We start from the raw sequence: 21,119 nt of genomic DNA, 5'->3' as shown, positions 1-21,119 counted from the left end.
TAACCAGAGAATCTATAACTGAACCAATACCAAATTGTCCGCGTCTGCATCACGATGCACTGAAGAAACAATTCATTTTGACACCCCTAGTATGTAATATGTATTTATTTCTATTCATTTTAAGTACCATGTAGTGTTCAGGCTTAAATTAATGTTTTTGAAGACAAATGTATGTTATTATGTGTTATTTAACTGTGTATGACAACAATTGATAACACTGCTTTTTGCTTTTATAATGCAAATTCAAAGATAGAGCTGTGCATATTTCTTATTCTCTTTCAACACCATCTTTACATTCCAGTAAGTTTCCTTTTATCTCTTTCCAACCATTAAAACCTTTAATTGTCACCATTTTTAATTCATCATCACACATATCTCCATAATAAAGTTTTTTCAGTTTTCAACCAACCCCTGTTCTCCACCATTCCTATCTTTTCTTATGTGATGTATTAGTCTTCTGTGATGATATATTAACAACCCTCTACCAATATCTTAAAATATAGCATGTTAGAAGCTATTTTTACACAAATGGAAGACAGTACTATTAAATTTATATTCATTCCCTTGGAACAGCTACTTCCAGAAAGAATCATTACAGGCAAAAAAAAAAAGAGTCTCCTACACTGTGTTTGCTCAATCATTTATCTTTTCAATTTTTTATGCATAGAAATGGACAAATATACAGAGAAAATTAAAATTAGGGATTACATTTTGGCTAGAATTGTTTGTGCAGTGCAAAGACATGCGGTACAGGTGAATTGGGTAGGCCAAATTGTCCGTAGTGTATGAGTGTGTGTGTGTGTATGTGTGAATGTTTTCCAGAGATGGGTTGCGGCTGGAAGGGCATCCGCTGCGTAAAAAAAAAAAAAAAAAAAAAAAAACCTTGCTGGATATGTTGGCAGTTCAATCCGCTGTGGTCACCCCAGATTAATAAAGTGACTAAGCCGACAAGAAAATGAATGAATGAATAGTCTAAATGTTTGCACCTTCATGTTTTTTAAAGACTTATTTAGCTTAGACACATATCTATGTCTATTTTAGTATAAATCGCTACATAAATACAGGATTTTTATTTTGCATGTGTGACGAGGGTATAGAGTAGGGTTTAAATCTTTTTAAATAAAAATAACCGACTACGCCACCCCAGGAGTTACCCAGGGAAACAACTATTAGAAAAGGACACAGGTTCGTTTCTCCCAGAAAGGCACAGAGACGTGAGTTAATGAAAAAGTACAAAAATATTTATTTGGAATAAAACGGTTCTTAAAAACACAAAGACTCCCACTTCATTATTAAACACAAGAAACAATAAATAAACAAAACCAAACCAGGATTGGAGGTTCCCACTGACTGGGTACGAGTGGACAGACTTTACCCCAGCACACGCACACACCACAGTGCACTCAAAAATCACGCTATCACGCACTCAGTGTCCACAGCACACGATAGAGAAACACCACCACCAGTGGAAAGTGACCCGTCATCCACCGGGGGAAACCTCAGTTCCTGAAATAAATAAAAATAAAAATCAATAACCAACAAAACACAAATAAGTGGGTCAATCAGGTTAACACCTACTTTACATGATCTAATTGAAAGATAGCTGCAGCTGTATTTACACCATCTGACCTACACTAGACCAAACATTAACTGTTACTAGAAATAAGACTAAACTCACAAAAGAATACTCTTAATAACGAAAAACAAAAATCAATACTTTGCATAAATACACAACAAAAAACAGAAGAATGCTTATGTTGACAAATCAATTATCCAACACAAATAAACAAATGAAAAAATGAAGGGGAGCACAAAGCAGCACGCTAAGAGTTATTGCAGGCAGTCCCCGCTAGCAGCTGCATTGGTGGCGTCCAAGCGGCAGCCAATACGCCGCCATTAGCATTAGCAGCAGTTGCAGACGGTCTCCGGTAACCACGGCAATAGCGATGAACACGGGAGCTAGTAAGCAAATGATACCAGAGGAAGATCCGACGTAAGAGAGAAAGAAAGGGGAAAAGGGAGGATCCTAAGGAGGAAAAAGCGCAAACAAGCCCATTAACATGGTCCTTTAAATGATCACACCACATCATACGTGCTTCACTTACCAATGGGCGCACACTCAGACACGTTCTAAATCACTCGTTGGTCGATACAATACAGCGAGGTGCCGGAATTAATAGCTGTACAGCATGAAACACGCAGGTTAAAATGCGGCTAAACCCCATTACTCAGCCAGTTCAAAGCCATCACATACCTGCAACTGAACAGTCATCCAGCCACCACAGCCAAGGGAAAAGCCACCGCCACACGATGCACTAGAACAATGCCAAAAGAGAGCTTAACGTGGGTCGATTCAAACAACTTACAAAATTCAGAACGAGCGCAGAGCCTCTACCTGTAGCCGCGGCTACAGACACCCAAACCAGTGCGTCGGAGTCGGACGTGACGTATCCCAAGCACCGACCAATCAGGTTTAAAAAGGCGGTGCTACGTGCCGATTGGCCGATGTCAATGCCAATCAGCTGCACAGCACCATCACATTTTGGTTACTCATATCAATCAGCTGCACTACACCATCACATTCCACCCCCAATTTCTGCAACGTCGCCCCGACGGTGAACTAAACATCATTAATCGAAGAGCCTAATCCCAAGGGCGAAAGAATGTACCAAAAGGGTTAGTCGCTATACTGGACACTGTCCCTGTACCTACAGCTCGTGGGAGGTGGTGCAGGTTAGAATGCTGACCCGCCGTACTTCTCACAGTTCTCCTTACCACAACTTCTGCTGCTCTTACAGGGTTAGAGGGCACCACTTCAGGCTGCACAGTCTCCCCAGTTGCTCGACCCTCCAGTTCCTCGTCTACCACCCGAGGAACAGGGGGGACAGAACCCTGTGACCTTGACCTTCCTCTAAGCTCTGGTGTCTCAGGAACTAGAACCAGCAAGTCTCCATCACACTCCTCATCTGAAGGCTGCATGCCATCACCCATTGCAGGTTCAGGTGGACTAGGAAGCAGATTCGGACCAAGCTGGGCCTTCAACAAGGATCTGTGTACATGTTTGGTTTTACTGAGGTCTGCAACAGGAGCAATAGTATAGACCACTCCACTTTCAGTAGGTGCTTTTAGGACTTGGTAGACCACTGAGCTCCACAGGTCTTGGATTTTACATCTACCTCGCACACTATGATCGCGAAGGTAAACTAGTTGACCCTCCTTCAGTGGTGCTTCCCTTACCTGAAGATCATGCCGGGCCTTCCGCCGGTCGGCTGCGGCACCCAATCGCTCACGAGCACCTTCAAAAGCGACTTGTAACCGATCTTGCTGTTCCACAATCCACCCATGAACACTGCCGGCTGACGGCTCTTTAACTCTACCCAAGAGGAAATCAATGGGAAGTTTAGGTTCCTGTCCAAACATCAAATAATACGGGGATTCTCCAGTTGACTGGTGAGGAGTAGTGTTGTACGCAAAGAGAACCTGAGGGAGACAAAGTGGCCAATCACTCTTTTTAGAAGGTGGAAGAGAACGCAGCAGATCATGCAACGTTCTATTGAAACGCTCACATTGACCATTTCCAGCAGGGTGGTATGGAGTAGTACGGGACTTTACAACTCCATACAACCCACACAGCTGCTGAATCAAAGTGGACTCAAAATTACGACCTTGGTCGGAGTGGATGCGACCTGGCACCCCAAATTTACAAAACCATTCGGCCACAAGGACCTGGGCTACAGTCTCGGCCCGTTGGTCTCTAGTGGGTATAGCTAAGGTGTACTTTGTAAATATGTCAGTCATGACCAACACATTTTCTAGGCCAGATCTTGAAGGCTCCATCAAAGTGAAATCGAGAGCTAAAATCTCGTTAGGCCGAGAAGCCAGAAGATGTCCCATAAAACTACTGGGAGCAGAGGGGGTGCCTTTAGCACACTGGCAGCGCTCACACTCCTGGCACCAGCGTGCAATGTCAGCAAACATACCCGGCCAGTAACATCTCTGACGAACCAGCTGGGAAGTACGCTCAACCCCCTGATGTCCATGCTGCTGATGCAGCTGGGTCAAGACCTCAGTCTTCATGACGGCTAGTAGTAACACCTGGAGAACTTCCTCTCCGCCATCCGGCCGTGACACACGCCGATAGAGCACCCCTTCAATTTCCACAAGGCGGCCCCATTGGCGAAGCAAGATGACTGCCAAGCGAGAGAGCTGCTTACGCTCCTCCGAGGTAGGGAGCAACTTACGCCTCCAAAACACCAACACCTCACCAATGACTGTGTCTGCTTCCTGCAGAGCACCCATGTCACTGCCAGAGGGGCAGGGAAAGGCAGTAACTTGATTGACCTGGGTCACCAATCCATCTGGGGCCACTTGCTGCAACACAGCTGGAACAGCCACCCCTGGACACAGGCCTTGAACTTCTCCTGTACTGGAAAAGTTCTGCCGGGACAAAGTGTCTGCGTTACGATTGCTCCTACCCGATCTATACTTTATTTCAAAGTCAAATGCGGACAAGTGAGCAGCCCAACGATGCTCCATTACACCTAACTTGGCAGAATTCAGGTAGCTAAGGGGGTTGTTATCAGTAAAGACAATACATTTTTGGCCTAACAAATACTCCCTGAACTTTTCAGTCATGGACCACTTGAGTGCCAAAAACTCCAATTTCATTGAACTATAATTAGATGGATTACGCTCGGTGGGCCTAAGACTGCGGCTGCCATATGCTATTGGTCGCACCTTGCCTTGTTGTTCCTGTGAGAGGACTGCCCCCAAGCCTCCCTGACTGGCATCGATCTCTAAAATAAAAGGCAGAGAAAAATCAGCATAGGCCAACACTGGAGCACTAGTTAGCTTAATTTTCAACCCCTCAAAGCTACTTTGACATTCTGTGGACCAAGAAGCCGCAAAGTCATGGGCATTGCCCTTTCGCTGTTTTGGGTTTGCAAGCTGAGCCACCAGCCTATGGAGAGGGGCAGCCAATTTGGAAAACCCCTCCACAAAACGACGGTAGTAGCTAGCAAACCCCAAAAATGAGCGCAACTCGGTAACGCTGGTCGGGCAAGGCCAGTTGGCCACTGCCTCCACTTTACCTGGATCGGTAGAGACCCCCTCTGACGAAATGACGTGACCCAAATAACGCACTTCCCTTTGAAAGAAAGCACACTTGGATAACTTGGCCTTCAACCCTTCCCTCTGCAGACGGCTCAGGACAACCTCCATCCGTGCCAGATGTTCATCTATAGAGGAGGAAAAGACAATAATATCATCCAAATACAGGAGGAGGGATTGGCACTGTTGATCCCCAAACAACCGTTCCATCAATCGTTGGAAGGTGCTTGGGGCATTACACAGTCCAAACGCCATCCTATTCCACTCAAAAAGGCCAAAAGGGGTACAGAAGGCAGTCTTAGGCTTGTCCTTCTCAGTTACAGGCACCTGGTTATACCCACTGGCTAGGTCCATGGTGGAAAACCAACAGGCCCCAGCCAGCGAGTCCAAAGTTTCCTCAATACGTGGTAGAGGGAATGCATCCTTTCTGGTTTTCGCATTCAAACGACGGTAGTCTACGCACATGCGCAGACCACCGTCTTTTTTCTTAACCAGGACAATGGGCGAAGCATAAGGACTGGAACTTTCTCTAATCACCTGGGTCTCTAGCAGTTGGTTGATATGTGCCTTTACCACCTCATACTCAGACGGAGGGATGCGCCTGAACCGCTGCCTGACAGGGATCTCATCTAACAATGGTATATCGTGAGATATCAGGTTTGTACAACCCAAATCACCATCGTAACTGGAAAACACAGGCAAATACTTCAACAGCAATGCCCTAACTTTACCCTGCTCTACCTCAGGCAGTTTTGACAGGTCTAAAGTGGCTATTTGCTCCTGCACAGAAGGAGAAGACTGTGCACTTACCCTAGCGGCCACCATGTTTACCTCTGCGACCTCTGGGGGTAACGCAACTACATCAACCTTACTCACAACGCCCACAATAGTTCTGGCGTACAATACCACATCCATAGTGCCCACGTTGACTATGGGCACAGACCGTACCACCATCCACCTTTAGGAGCGCAGGAGAGGCCAGCAAACCTGCAGGGAGACCAGAAATTGGAGGTTCAAACAGTACAGCATTACCAGAATACTGCACCGAACAAGTTGTAGCAACAAATTTTACAGTGCCACCTGGGATGCGACACGCCCGACGTCCACGCACTCTGACTTGTCCTTCTGCATCTTTAACTGGCTGAACTCCAGCCTGATGACAATTTTGTAAGGCCTGAAAGATAAAACTAGGGGCCTGTGATACTGCCGGTAAATCAAAAAGGCCTGTACCATGCTGGCCGAATAGCTCCTGGTAGCAGCGGCTCAACACATTCATACCCAATACACCAGGTGTTTGTGCACACATGCCCCCAGGAGGATCCTTAACAACCAGCACGCCACAGCCTGAAACTACTCGCCCACAAAGCTCTATATCTAATTCCAAATAACCAATATAAGGAATTGAAAGACCATTTGCAGCTCTAAGCTGTAACCAATGACATGATCTAAGCTGTTCTTGACCCCACAGCCCAAAATTAGTCATGAAACAACTCTCAGTAATGGTGGACACCATGGAACCGGTGTCAACCAAACAAGGGACCTGAACCCCACCTATAGTTACAACGAGCTTCGGACATGTAGACATTAAACACGGCATATGATCATTAGAGCCTACCCTTTTCCCAACCAAGTTATGGCCCTGTAACTTGGTGGGAACTAGTTTTCCGACGGCTGGCTGGAGGATGACTGTTCGCGTCTTGTTAAAGCAGAAGTTATTTGGGCTGATGGTGCACGGACCGACATCCGCCCACCATCGCAATTTCTCGCAAAATGGCCTGGCTGACGACATCTTCTGCAAATAACAGGGTTAACTTTAGGTGGCGGCAAACTGGGTGAACAACTCTGAAGCAGAGACATACTTTGAACTAGTTGATTTAATTGTTGCTGCTGCTTCAGCAACATGTCCCGCAATTCAGTCATTTCAGACTTTGCCCCACTACTAACACTTCGATTCCCCTGCACCCCATACTGAATACCATAAACTGATGGAACAGACTGACTTCGGCCCCGCGCTCCCCCAGGCATGCCCTCTCTTTCCCACCGAAGTGCTTCACCACGTACGTCAACCAATGTGGCAGTAGGTTGACGCCGAACAAACTGCTTAAGTTCACGACGAAGGGTGCAATCATTAACGTTTTCCACAAACTGATCTCGCAGTAAAATTTCTGCATTAGGCATGCCATGAGGTGACTGACCTTTAACCATTTCCAGAAGGCTCATCAGGGCTAAGGAAAACTCCAAAGTCTCCCCTTCCTGCTGTCTTCTGGAAAAGAATGACTCCTGAAGAGCTACATAAGACTTAGTACAGCCATATAGATCGCGCAATACCTGAATCACCCGCTTTGGATCCTCCCTTTCACTCTGTGGCCTATAACGAATTTCCTCTCTTGCCTCTCCCTCCAGGTGATCAAACAAGAAAAATGCCCGATCAGCTGAAGACAAATGGCGAAGACGCATACAAGCCTCTGCTTCTTCCACCCACTCATTGATGTCAATTCCGGACCGGCCACTGAATTTTGGACATTTACGGTCTCGAGGAACGAAAACAAATCGGTCGGTTGACGAGGGACCAGCATCAATGAGGGGAGGATCTGAAACAACAGGAATAGAAATATTAGATGGACCCGGCAGTGCAGCTGGCACCTGCTCTTGCCGTAGTCGCTCATTATCAGCTTTTAATTGAGTTACCAACTCCCTTAACTCACGCAATTCATCTTCCATTGCTACAACGTACAAGCAAAAAGTCAACGTTTGTTGACTCACCAAAAAGAATAGGGGAGGGAGACTGCCGCAATTCAATTCCTACAAAAATGAAAATATACAAAAACAAACACACGTCTCTGCACACAATGAGGGGGAATCCTGCCGACTACGCCAGAATGTGACGAGGGTATAGAGTAGGGTTTAAATCTTTTTAAATAAAAATAACCGACTACGCCACCCCAGGAGTTACCCAGGGAAACAACTATTAGAAAAGGACACAGGTTCGTTTCTCCCAGAAAGGCACAGAGACGTGAGTTAATGAAAAAGTACAAAAATATTTATTTGGAATAAAACGGTTCTTAAAAACACAAAGACTCCCACTTCATTATTAAACACAAGAAACAATAAATAAACAAAACCAAACCAGGATTGGAGGTTCCCACTGACTGGGTACGAGTGGACAGACTTTACCCCAGCACACGCACACACCACAGTGCACTCAAAAATCACGCTATCACGCACTCAGTGTCCACAGCACACGATAGAGAAACACCACCACCAGTGGAAAGTGACCCGTCATCCACCGGGGGAAACCTCAGTTCCTGAAATAAATAAAAATAAAAATCAATAACCAACAAAACACAAATAAGTGGGTCAATCAGGTTAACACCTACTTTACATGATCTAATTGAAAGATAGCTGCAGCTGTATTTACACCATCTGACCTACACTAGACCCAACATTAACTGTTACTAGAAATAAGACTAAACTCACAAAAGAATACTCTTAATAACGAAAAACAAAAATCAATACTTTGCATAAATACACAACAAAAAACAGAAGAATGCTTATGTTGACAAATCAATTATCCAACACAAATAAACAAATGAAAAAATGAAGGGGAGCACAAAGCAGCACGCTAAGAGTTATTGCAGGCAGTCCCCGCTAGCAGCTGCATTGGTGGCGTCCAAGCGGCAGCCAATACGCCGCCATTAGCATTAGCAGCAGTTGCAGACGGTCTCCGGTAACCACGGCAATAGCGATGAACACGGGAGCTAGTAAGCAAATGATACCAGAGGAAGATCCGACGTAAGAGAGAAAGAAAGGGGAAAAGGGAGGATCCTAAGGAGGAAAAAGCGCAAACAAGCCCATTAACATGGTCCTTTAAATGATCACACCACATCATACGTGCTTCACTTACCAATGGGCGCACACTCAGACACGTTCTAAATCACTCGTTGGTCGATACAATACAGCGAGGTGCCGGAATTAATAGCTGTACAGCATGAAACACGCAGGTTAAAATGCGGCTAAACCCCATTACTCAGCCAGTTCAAAGCCATCACATACCTGCAACTGAACAGTCATCCAGCCACCACAGCCAAGGGAAAAGCCACCGCCACACGATGCACTAGAACAATGCCAAAAGAGAGCTTAACGTGGGTCGATTCAAACAACTTACAAAATTCAGAACGAGCGCAGAGCCTCTACCTGTAGCCGCGGCTACAGACACCCAAACCAGTGCGTCGGAGTCGGACGTGACGTATCCCAAGCACCGACCAATCAGGTTTAAAAAGGCGGTGCTACGTGCCGATTGGCCGATGTCAATGCCAATCAGCTGCACAGCACCATCACATTTTGGTTACTCATATCAATCAGCTGCACTACACCATCACATTCCACCCCCAATTTCTGCAACGTCGCCCCGACGGTGAACTAAACATCATTAATCGAAGAGCCTAATCCCAAGGGCGAAAGAATGTACCAAAAGGGTTAGTCGCTATACTGGACACTGTCCCTGTACCTACAGCTCGTGGGAGGTGGTGCAGGTTAGAATGCTGACCCGCCGTACTTCTCACAGTTCTCCTTACCACAACTTCTGCTGCTCTTACAGGGTTAGAGGGCACCACTTCAGGCTGCACAGTCTCCCCAGTTGCTCGACCCTCCAGTTCCTCGTCTACCACCCGAGGAACAGGGGGGACAGAACCCTGTGACCTTGACCTTCCTCTAAGCTCTGGTGTCTCAGGAACTAGAACCAGCAAGTCTCCATCACACTCCTCATCTGAAGGCTGCATGCCATCACCCATTGCAGGTTCAGGTGGACTAGGAAGCAGATTCGGACCAAGCTGGGCCTTCAACAAGGATCTGTGTACATGTTTGGTTTTACTGAGGTCTGCAACAGGAGCAATAGTATAGACCACTCCACTTTCAGTAGGTGCTTTTAGGACTTGGTAGACCACTGAGCTCCACAGGTCTTGGATTTTACATCTACCTCGCACACTATGATCGCGAAGGTAAACTAGTTGACCCTCCTTCAGTGGTGCTTCCCTTACCTGAAGATCATGCCGGGCCTTCCGCCGGTCGGCTGCGGCACCCAATCGCTCACGAGCACCTTCAAAAGCGACTTGTAACCGATCTTGCTGTTCCACAATCCACCCATGAACACTGCCGGCTGACGGCTCTTTAACTCTACCCAAGAGGAAATCAATGGGAAGTTTAGGTTCCTGTCCAAACATCAAATAATACGGGGATTCTCCAGTTGACTGGTGAGGAGTAGTGTTGTACGCAAAGAGAACCTGAGGGAGACAAAGTGGCCAATCACTCTTTTTAGAAGGTGGAAGAGAACGCAGCAGATCATGCAACGTTCTATTGAAACGCTCACATTGACCATTTCCAGCAGGGTGGTATGGAGTAGTACGGGACTTTACAACTCCATACAACCCACACAGCTGCTGAATCAAAGTGGACTCAAAATTACGACCTTGGTCGGAGTGGATGCGACCTGGCACCCCAAATTTACAAAACCATTCGGCCACAAGGACCTGGGCTACAGTCTCGGCCCGTTGGTCTCTAGTGGGTATAGCTAAGGTGTACTTTGTAAATATGTCAGTCATGACCAACACATTTTCTAGGCCAGATCTTGAAGGCTCCATCAAAGTGAAATCGAGAGCTAAAATCTCGTTAGGCCGAGAAGCCAGAAGATGTCCCATAAAACTACTGGGAGCAGAGGGGGTGCCTTTAGCACACTGGCAGCGCTCACACTCCTGGCACCAGCGTGCAATGTCAGCAAACATACCCGGCCAGTAACATCTCTGACGAACCAGCTGGGAAGTACGCTCAACCCCCTGATGTCCATGCTGCTGATGCAGCTGGGTCAAGACCTCAGTCTTCATGACGGCTAGTAGTAACACCTGGAGAACTTCCTCTCCGCCATCCGGCCGTGACACACGCCGATAGAGCACCCCTTCAATTTCCACAAGGCGGCCCCATTGGCGAAGCAAGATGACTGCCAAGCGAGAGAGCTGCTTACGCTCCTCCGAGGTAGGGAGCAACTTACGCCTCCAAAACACCAACACCTCACCAATGACTGTGTCTGCTTCCTGCAGAGCACCCATGTCACTGCCAGAGGGGCAGGGAAAGGCAGTAACTTGATTGACCTGGGTCACCAATCCATCTGGGGCCACTTGCTGCAACACAGCTGGAACAGCCACCCCTGGACACAGGCCTTGAACTTCTCCTGTACTGGAAAAGTTCTGCCGGGACAAAGTGTCTGCGTTACGATTGCTCCTACCCGATCTATACTTTATTTCAAAGTCAAATGCGGACAAGTGAGCAGCCCAACGATGCTCCATTACACCTAACTTGGCAGAATTCAGGTAGCTAAGGGGGTTGTTATCAGTAAAGACAATACATTTTTGGCCTAACAAATACTCCCTGAACTTTTCAGTCATGGACCACTTGAGTGCCAAAAACTCCAATTTCATTGAACTATAATTAGATGGATTACGCTCGGTGGGCCTAAGACTGCGGCTGCCATATGCTATTGGTCGCACCTTGCCTTGTTGTTCCTGTGAGAGGACTGCCCCCAAGCCTCCCTGACTGGCATCGATCTCTAAAATAAAAGGCAGAGAAAAATCAGCATAGGCCAACACTGGAGCACTAGTTAGCTTAATTTTCAACCCCTCAAAGCTACTTTGACATTCTGTGGACCAAGAAGCCGCAAAGTCATGGGCATTGCCCTTTCGCTGTTTTGGGTTTGCAAGCTGAGCCACCAGCCTATGGAGAGGGGCAGCCAATTTGGAAAACCCCTCCACAAAACGACGGTAGTAGCTAGCAAACCCCAAAAATGAGCGCAACTCGGTAACGCTGGTCGGGCAAGGCCAGTTGGCCACTGCCTCCACTTTACCTGGATCGGTAGAGACCCCCTCTGACGAAATGACGTGACCCAAATAACGCACTTCCCTTTGAAAGAAAGCACACTTGGATAACTTGGCCTTCAACCCTTCCCTCTGCAGACGGCTCAGGACAACCTCCATCCGTGCCAGATGTTCATCTATAGAGGAGGAAAAGACAATAATATCATCCAAATACAGGAGGAGGGATTGGCACTGTTGATCCCCAAACAACCGTTCCATCAATCGTTGGAAGGTGCTTGGGGCATTACACAGTCCAAACGCCATCCTATTCCACTCAAAAAGGCCAAAAGGGGTACAGAAGGCAGTCTTAGGCTTGTCCTTCTCAGTTACAGGCACCTGGTTATACCCACTGGCTAGGTCCATGGTGGAAAACCAACAGGCCCCAGCCAGCGAGTCCAAAGTTTCCTCAATACGTGGTAGAGGGAATGCATCCTTTCTGGTTTTCGCATTCAAACGACGGTAGTCTACGCACATGCGCAGACCACCGTCTTTTTTCTTAACCAGGACAATGGGCGAAGCATAAGGACTGGAACTTTCTCTAATCACCTGGGTCTCTAGCAGTTGGTTGATATGTGCCTTTACCACCTCATACTCAGACGGAGGGATGCGCCTGAACCGCTGCCTGACAGGGATCTCATCTAACAATGGTATATCGTGAGATATCAGGTTTGTACAACCCAAATCACCATCGTAACTGGAAAACACAGGCAAATACTTCAACAGCAATGCCCTAACTTTACCCTGCTCTACCTCAGGCAGTTTTGACAGGTCTAAAGTGGCTATTTGCTCCTGCACAGAAGGAGAAGACTGTGCACTTACCCTAGCGGCCACCATGTTTACCTCTGCGACCTCTGGGGGTAACGCAACTACATCAACCTTACTCACAACGCCCACAATAGTTCTGGCGTACAATACCACATCCATAGTGCCCACGTTGACTATGGGCACAGACCGTACCACCATCCACCTTTAGGAGCGCAGGAGAGGCCAGCAAACCTGCAGGGAGACCAGAAATTGGAGGTTCAAACAGTACAGCATTACCAGAATACTGCACCGAACAAGTTGTAGCAACAAATTTTACAGTGCCACCTGGGATGCGACACGCCCGACGTCCACGCACTCTGACTTGTCCTTCTGCATCTTTAACTGGCTGAACTCCAGCCTGATGACAATTTTGTAAGGCCTGAAAGATAAAACTAGGGGCCTGTGATACTGCCGGTAAATCAAAAAGGCCTGTACCATGCTGGCCGAATAGCTCCTGGTAGCAGCGGCTCAACACATTCATACCCAATACACCAGGTGTTTGTGCACACATGCCCCCAGGAGGATCCTTAACAACCAGCACGCCACAGCCTGAAACTACTCGCCCACAAAGCTCTATATCTAATTCCAAATAACCAATATAAGGAATTGAAAGACCATTTGCAGCTCTAAGCTGTAACCAATGACATGATCTAAGCTGTTCTTGACCCCACAGCCCAAAATTAGTCATGAAACAACTCTCAGTAATGGTGGACACCATGGAACCGGTGTCAACCAAACAAGGGACCTGAACCCCACCTATAGTTACAACGAGCTTCGGACATGTAGACATTAAACACGGCATATGATCATTAGAGCCTACCCTTTTCCCAACCAAGTTATGGCCCTGTAACTTGGTGGGAACTAGTTTTCCGACGGCTGGCTGGAGGATGACTGTTCGCGTCTTGTTAAAGCAGAAGTTATTTGGGCTGATGGTGCACGGACCGACATCCGCCCACCATCGCAATTTCTCGCAAAATGGCCTGGCTGACGACATCTTCTGCAAATAACAGGGTTAACTTTAGGTGGCGGCAAACTGGGTGAACAACTCTGAAGCAGAGACATACTTTGAACTAGTTGATTTAATTGTTGCTGCTGCTTCAGCAACATGTCCCGCAATTCAGTCATTTCAGACTTTGCCCCACTACTAACACTTCGATTCCCCTGCACCCCATACTGAATACCATAAACTGATGGAACAGACTGACTTCGGCCCCGCGCTCCCCCAGGCATGCCCTCTCTTTCCCACCGAAGTGCTTCACCACGTACGTCAACCAATGTGGCAGTAGGTTGACGCCGAACAAACTGCTTAAGTTCACGACGAAGGGTGCAATCATTAACGTTTTCCACAAACTGATCTCGCAGTAAAATTTCTGCATTAGGCATGCCATGAGGTGACTGACCTTTAACCATTTCCAGAAGGCTCATCAGGGCTAAGGAAAACTCCAAAGTCTCCCCTTCCTGCTGTCTTCTGGAAAAGAATGACTCCTGAAGAGCTACATAAGACTTAGTACAGCCATATAGATCGCGCAATACCTGAATCACCCGCTTTGGATCCTCCCTTTCACTCTGTGGCCTATAACGAATTTCCTCTCTTGCCTCTCCCTCCAGGTGATCAAACAAGAAAAATGCCCGATCAGCTGAAGACAAATGGCGAAGACGCATACAAGCCTCTGCTTCTTCCACCCACTCATTGATGTCAATTCCGGACCGGCCACTGAATTTTGGACATTTACGGTCTCGAGGAACGAAAACAAATCGGTCGGTTGACGAGGGACCAGCATCAATGAGGGGAGGATCTGAAACAACAGGAATAGAAATATTAGATGGACCCGGCAGTGCAGCTGGCACCTGCTCTTGCCGTAGTCGCTCATTATCAGCTTTTAATTGAGTTACCAACTCCCTTAACTCACGCAATTCATCTTCCATTGCTACAACGTACAAGCAAAAAGTCAACGTTTGTTGACTCACCAAAAAGAATAGGGGAGGGAGACTGCCGCAATTCAATTCCTACAAAAATGAAAATATACAAAAACAAACACACGTCTCTGCACACAATGAGGGGGAATCCTGCCGACTACGCCAGAATGTGACGAGGGTATAGAGTAGGGTTTAAATCTTTTTAAATAAAAATAACCGACTACGCCACCCCAGGGAAACAACTATTAGAAAAGGACACAGGTTCGTTTCTCCCAGAAAGGCACAGAGACGTGAGTTAATGAAAAAGTACAAAAATATTTATTTGGAATAAAACGGTTCTTAAAAACACAAAGACTCCCACTTCATTATTAAACACAAGAAACAATAAATAAACAAAACCAAACCAGGATTGGAGGTTCCCACTGACTGGGTACGAGTGGACAGACTTTACCCCAGCACACGCACACACCACAGTGCACTCAAAAATCACGCTATCACGCACTCAGTGTCCACAGCACACGATAGAGAAACACCACCACCAGTGGAAAGTGACCCGTCATCCACCGGGGGAAACCTCAGTTCCTGAAATAAATAAAAATAAAAATCAATAACCAACAAAACACAAATAAGTGGGTCAATCAGGTTAACACCTACTTTACATGATCTAATTGAAAGATAGCTGCAGCTGTATTTACACCATCTGACCTACACTAGACCCAACATTAACTGTTACTAGAAATAAGACTAAACTCACAAAAGAATACTCTTAATAACGAAAAACAAAAATCAATACTTTGCATAAATACACAACAAAAAACAGAAGAATGCTTATGTTGACAAATCAATTATCCAACACAAATAAACAAATGAAAAAATGAAGGGGAGCACAAAGCAGCACGCTAAGAGTTATTGCAGGCAGTCCCCGCTAGCAGCTGCATTGGTGGCGTCCAAGCGGCAGCCAATACGCCGCCATTAGCATTAGCAGCAGTTGCAGACGGTCTCCGGTAACCACGGCAATAGCGATGAACACGGGAGCTAGTAAGCAAATGATACCAGAGGAAGATCCGACGTAAGAGAGAAAGAAAGGGGAAAAGGGAGGATCCTAAGGAGGAAAAAGCGCAAACAAGCCCATTAACATGGTCCTTTAAATGATCACACCACATCATACGTGCTTCACTTACCAATGGGCGCACACTCAGACACGTTCTAAATCACTCGTTGGTCGATACAATACAGCGAGGTGCCGGAATTAATAGCTGTACAGCATGAAACACGCAGGTTAAAATGCGGCTAAACCCCATTACTCAGCCAGTTCAAAGCCATCACATACCTGCAACTGAACAGTCATCCAGCCACCACAGCCAAGGGAAAAGCCACCGCCACACGATGCACTAGAACAATGCCAAAAGAGAGCTTAACGTGGGTCGATTCAAACAACTTACAAAATTCAGAACGAGCGCAGAGCCTCTACCTGTAGCCGCGGCTACAGACACCCAAACCAGTGCGTCGGAGTCGGACGTGACGTATCCCAAGCACCGACCAATCAGGTTTAAAAAGGCGGTGCTACGTGCCGATTGGCCGATGTCAATGCCAATCAGCTGCACAGCACCATCACATTTTGGTTACTCATATCAATCAGCTGCACTACACCATCACACATGTTAGTTACAGTTGAATTCAAAATTATTAGCTCTCCTATGTTTCAAAAATATTTCTTAAAATATGTTTAACAGCAATTAAGTTTTAACAGTATGTCTAATAATATTTTTTCTTCTAGAGAAAGTCTTGTTTAATTTCGGCTAGAATAAATGCAGTTTTTAATTAAAAAAAAAAAAAAAAACATTTTAAGTTTAATATTTTAGTCCTTTAAGCAATAAATATATATTTAATATTAAATGATTGATTATTGAGTGATATTGATACATTTTTTATTATAATTTAGGCTTTTTATTTTATTTAGGGCCAATAACTCTAACTTCAACTGTATTGTATATTGTAAGAAATATGTTTCAACAAAAATATCACATATTTTCTCAATATTGTGCAGCCATAGTGTAAACGTGGCTTGAAAATTACAATTTTTACCTTGATGGGTCAAAAACAGCCCTCAGGGACTTAAATCTTTAATCATGAATATCTCATTTGTTACTTCTCAAAACAGAATTAATCTCGAATAAGCTTCGAACAAGCTTCATCTCCATCAAAGCAGGAAAAAAAAAAGATTTTACTTTTTTTTTGTCTGCCCAGAGCTGTGTCTCAGCTGAGAACTTGCCCGATCCTGCAGTCAGTGTTTGTGCGTGTGTGTGTGTGTGCCTCATCTCATCTGTCCTAATGCCATCCAAACCGTCTGCTTCTCATCAAATCTGGCAGAGCTGCCATCTTCAATTCAAGCTTAGCTCCTCAGAGTGTCTCTCTGGCTTTCGTGGGCTCAAGTCTCCTCTCTGTACTGGCAGAGTATGAAAACACTCACCACAATTCAGAAGGTCTCTCTCTCGCTCTGTCTTGGCATAATAGCAACACCTGGCTCCAATGAAGAGAATTCAGACAGTTCAGAGAACTCAGCTTGGTGTTTCAGCTTGATGGAAACCAATTTGACCACTGCATATATGGTCATGCATATGCATGTAAATCCATTACTGCCACATGATTAAAAATGTGTTATCAGAATTGATTATTTATTTATTTATTTTGCAACAAAACTAGCAATTCTGATAAAGCACTGCAAAATGCACTCAAAAACTGAATTTGGGTGTAATATGTTGAATTACATCTGAGTAGCAAAATGTTGTTTGCTTAGCTTAAATACAGCAAGGAAAATAGGTATTGACAACTAATCTATTAAATCTGATCTTTATTTTGTGTATTCTATTGGATTCAAGTCAGGTATTGGGTGGGCCATTCTACAGCTTGATTTTCTTTCTCTGAAAGCATTTGAGAGTTTCCTTGGCTGTGTATTGGATTATTAGCCCCTTTCACACAGTGTTACCGGTAAATATCTGGAAAATTTCCAGAAAGACTTTACCGGTATATTGAAAAAAAGCGCTGTTCACACAGGCGAGGACGTTACGGAAATTTTCCGGAAAAGAGCATTCACACATACATTCCAAAATACCGGTAAATTCTGACATCATTCACCACAAATGAGCTTTAAACGGCTGCGCTTGTATCTGTAAACATTTGACTAAATTACAAAGATGATCAATATTGTGAACAACTTTCGCAGGATCACTTTCGCATGTCGAGATGTTCATAATATGTGCGTGTGCTGGCGCTCACAGGCACACGCAAAGCTTGAAGGTAAACAAACAATGGCTTATCATAAGCATCTCATCGATGATTATTTACACATTTGGCATTAAGAAGAACATATAAACGTGATCTGACTAACTTTTAGCAGCTAAATGTGTCTGGAAAAATATTCAAAGGCTTTTATTCTCACAAACCGCGCGGACGTAAATGCGTCTGACTGTTGTGATTGGCTAAAGCAGACGTCTCACGTCAGCACGTTTTAGACGTGCACGCGCTTATTACGGGAATCTTCCTTCTGCATTCACACAGCGCAGCATTCCGGCAAATTGCCGGTAATGTTACAACTTCTCTTTCCGGAAAATAGCCAGAACGAATTTACCGGTATTTTCAAAAAGGACCTGTTCACACATACAACCTTTCCGGAAAATTGCCGGCAATTTTCCGGAAAGGTCTGTATGTGTGAAAGGGGCTATTGTCTTGCTAAAATGTCCACCCTGGTTTGATTTTCATCATCCTGCTAATGTAAATGTTGGACAGAAGCAGCTAATAATGATTTAAAATGAGGAAGGGCAGAGGGTTGCTGAAGAACTACTGAGAGATTTCAGCTGCTATCTGGGCTTTCACTGCCTTTCTATACCTCCCTTCAATACTTTTTATCAGTACCATTTATTTTTTTACGGATAACTTTGTTTGTAAACTAGTTTGATTTGTTTTCTTTGCATATATGGATTTCAGTGGTTGTTACCAACATCCGGGGAACATTTCTAGTCAACGACACCTTTAGAAATATGTTTTTCTGTGAAAAGTGGTGACATGTTCAATACTTATTTTCCCCACGGTATGTGGCAATTTATCTCAGCTTAAACATCTGATCAAGTATCTCAGTTTAAGTCAATGTGTACATTTCTTTAACATCATAAGAAACTAGCTTGTACCAGTGGATTTTGTTTGAAGCCATAAGATGCGGATCACAGGCGCTCTTGATTCTTGAGGTAATGAATAATATAATAACACTGAGGCTGAAATGTTTAAGACATTTTAGAATGACAAAAACAACATTTCAGATGTTTTCCAATGTGCTCAGCCTGCTGGTTTGTCCATTCATACACATTTTCATCATCACATGATCTCTTATAACAAAATCACATGACCTTATTTTAATGCACATACCAGAATTTGTTTGGTAGAAGTGTTTAGTTTATGAGCATCTTTTCTTATCGAATAAACAATTTATCCTTCTCTGTTATGTGCATATGGTTTTGATGCGCATCTTGGCATTTCTCTCAACCAATTTTTTAAAGCACATTAGAGATGCGCGAATGGGCTATTATTTCATCCGCAACCGCATCACAAAACTCATCATCCGTCCACCATCCATCCGCACTAACATTTTTGACCAAATTTTAAAACCGCACCCGCCCGTCATCTCCTGACTGAGCTCTTTATTAAAATGGCTTATTCCTTTTTATTATTAAATGAATGTTTCTTTATTGATTATTAGAAAAAAGAGAATGACTTTAATGACATGCAGTTAATCCAAACGTGCAAGTCAAATCCAGCATTAATTGACGCTTTGAAGTGACGCTAAACAATACGAGGACGTGTCTTTTTACATGATTCGATTCCTCGGTCGGTCCTTGAGTCTTTTCCTTGCGTCCTTCCCTCGCATCCCATAGGGGTGGAAAGACAAGGAAAGAAAACAAGGAAAGGAAACGAGGATACACAAATAAGAAATGAGAAGCACCCCTATAAAGCTCTCAGAATATCAGCAGTGAACTCCGTCTCCAATTGGCGCACAGGGACAAAAATAAATAAATAGCCTAAATTAAACGCACTGTACTGTACAATTTTTTTTTTATTATTATTGTAGCCTAGAAAACGCATTCTGACACATCATTTCAACATTCAGACGAGAGCGCCTGGCCTCTAATGCGCCCTGCTGCACTGAAGGAGCGCTCGCTCGCAGCACTTGTTGCTGGAATGCATAGAATTCTCTTGGCAAGGTGCTGTAGACGTGGGAATGACTGCCTTGTTTCTCCCAAAAGGAAAGTAGATTTTTCTCTGCTGATCCGTCTATACGGAAGTTTGTAGATGAAGACTTCTGTACTTCATCCAGAATTAGTGTATCCGATTCCTTCTCTCATTCTGTGAAGTCAGTCCTAGGCTTTTTCGTTGGTGCGCCAGCTATGTGTACAAAAACAGTACAACCGCCCACCACCCGCCCGAATTTAATTAAAATATTATTTTTCGTCACGTCATCCGCCCGATCCGCGGTTTATCCGCGGATTCCGCGGCTGTAACCGCCATCCGCGCATCTCTAAAGCACATATCCAAAATGCGCATAAAAATAGGTAGATGGAAACATAGCTTTTGACTGCGTGATTCTTTGTGACTAATTTTAATTCAGCAATTTATTTTTTAAAAGCTATTTAATTAAACTTAGAAGTAACTTAATTTACATTTTCAAAAAAGTAACTAAAATTATATATATATATATATATATATATATATATATAGTTTTTTTATAGTAATGCGTTACTCTACTTGTTACTTAGAAAAGTAATATTATTACATAACTTGCATTACTTACATATGTGTCCCACACGGCTAAAAACACTATTAGGACACATATATGTCACTAAAAGGTGAAAATTTATTAGTTTCGCGTTATTTCGAGCAAATTCATACAATCGGTTTGAAATGAGTTTTTGAAGCTGCGTCACGACCATGAGATCTCAACGTGTATTCCAGCATGTAGACAGGACGTCTGTACCTGGGAGTACCTTAATACATCTCTGAGTGTGCTGAATTCATTTATGAGTAAGACTTGGTTCAAACCAATTAGCGAGCTCTATATTGTGTATGCAGTGAAACTTTTAATATGCATTAATATGCATTATAGCTTCCGAGACTATATGTCTTACCAGTTACAGTGTTCAGACGTAGAGAGATGCCATGTTGTGTTGCCAAGCGGGAGAACATGAATTGTTTGGAGTTACGGGTCATCAGTTTTGCTTTTATAATTTACTGCAGTGAAGGTTTTGTTTTGTTTTCATTTTCCCTAAATGAGAGCGCAGCTGGACTCACGTGTGGATTACAGTGCACGCGACGCTCGACAGAAATACGTATCTACGGAACATT

At 44.6% G+C, this 21,119-nt stretch overlaps 2 protein-coding genes and 1 long non-coding RNA gene across 3 annotated transcripts in view; 1 reads left to right on the top strand and 2 right to left on the bottom strand.

Annotated features, from left to right (window-relative positions):
• Positions 1-21,119, top strand: part of LOC147833150 (uncharacterized) — a 134,150-nt gene that overhangs the window by 94,884 nt on the left and 18,147 nt on the right. The gene's annotated exons all lie outside the window — the stretch shown is intronic.
• LOC147833151 (uncharacterized) lies at positions 1,220-16,234 on the bottom strand. The gene is made up of 2 exons (XM_087291267.1): positions 9,558-16,234; positions 1,220-6,063 (listed from the first exon to the last, which is right to left on the bottom strand). Exons 1-2 carry the CDS (start codon positions 12,969-12,971, stop codon positions 2,644-2,646), a joined length of 6,834 nt encoding a protein of 2,277 aa, XP_087147393.1. The 5' UTR covers positions 12,972-16,234; the 3' UTR covers positions 1,220-2,643.
• LOC147833152 (uncharacterized) lies at positions 6,064-9,337 on the bottom strand. The gene is made up of 4 exons (XM_087291279.1): positions 9,304-9,337; positions 9,163-9,223; positions 9,014-9,088; positions 6,064-8,934 (listed from the first exon to the last, which is right to left on the bottom strand). Exon 4 carries the CDS (start codon positions 7,828-7,830, stop codon positions 6,766-6,768), a length of 1,065 nt encoding a protein of 354 aa, XP_087147405.1. The 5' UTR covers positions 7,831-8,934; positions 9,014-9,088; positions 9,163-9,223; positions 9,304-9,337; the 3' UTR covers positions 6,064-6,765.

The sequence above is a fragment of the Danio rerio genome, chromosome 17 (genome assembly GCF_052040795.2).
Source record: "Danio rerio strain M-AB ecotype USA chromosome 17, GRCz13ab, whole genome shotgun sequence".
Classification (NCBI taxonomy): domain Eukaryota; kingdom Metazoa; phylum Chordata; class Actinopteri; order Cypriniformes; family Danionidae; genus Danio; species Danio rerio.
The sequence above is the reverse complement of the archived record's forward strand: the minus strand, read 5'-3'. Positions and strand labels throughout refer to the sequence as shown.

Excerpts from the sequence above, each read along its gene's own strand:
- LOC147833151 (XM_087291267.1), bottom strand. The coding sequence starts at position 12,971 with ATGGTGGTACGGTCTGTGCCCATAGTCAACGTGGGCACTATGGATGTG. Across the intron at positions 6,064-9,557 it reads GTACATTCTTTCGCCCTTGG|ATGGTGGTACGGTCTGTGCC; the intron begins GATTAGGCTCTT and ends TCCTAAAGGTGG.
- LOC147833152 (XM_087291279.1), bottom strand. The coding sequence starts at position 7,830 with ATGGAAGATGAATTGCGTGAGTTAAGGGAGTTGGTAACTCAATTAAAA.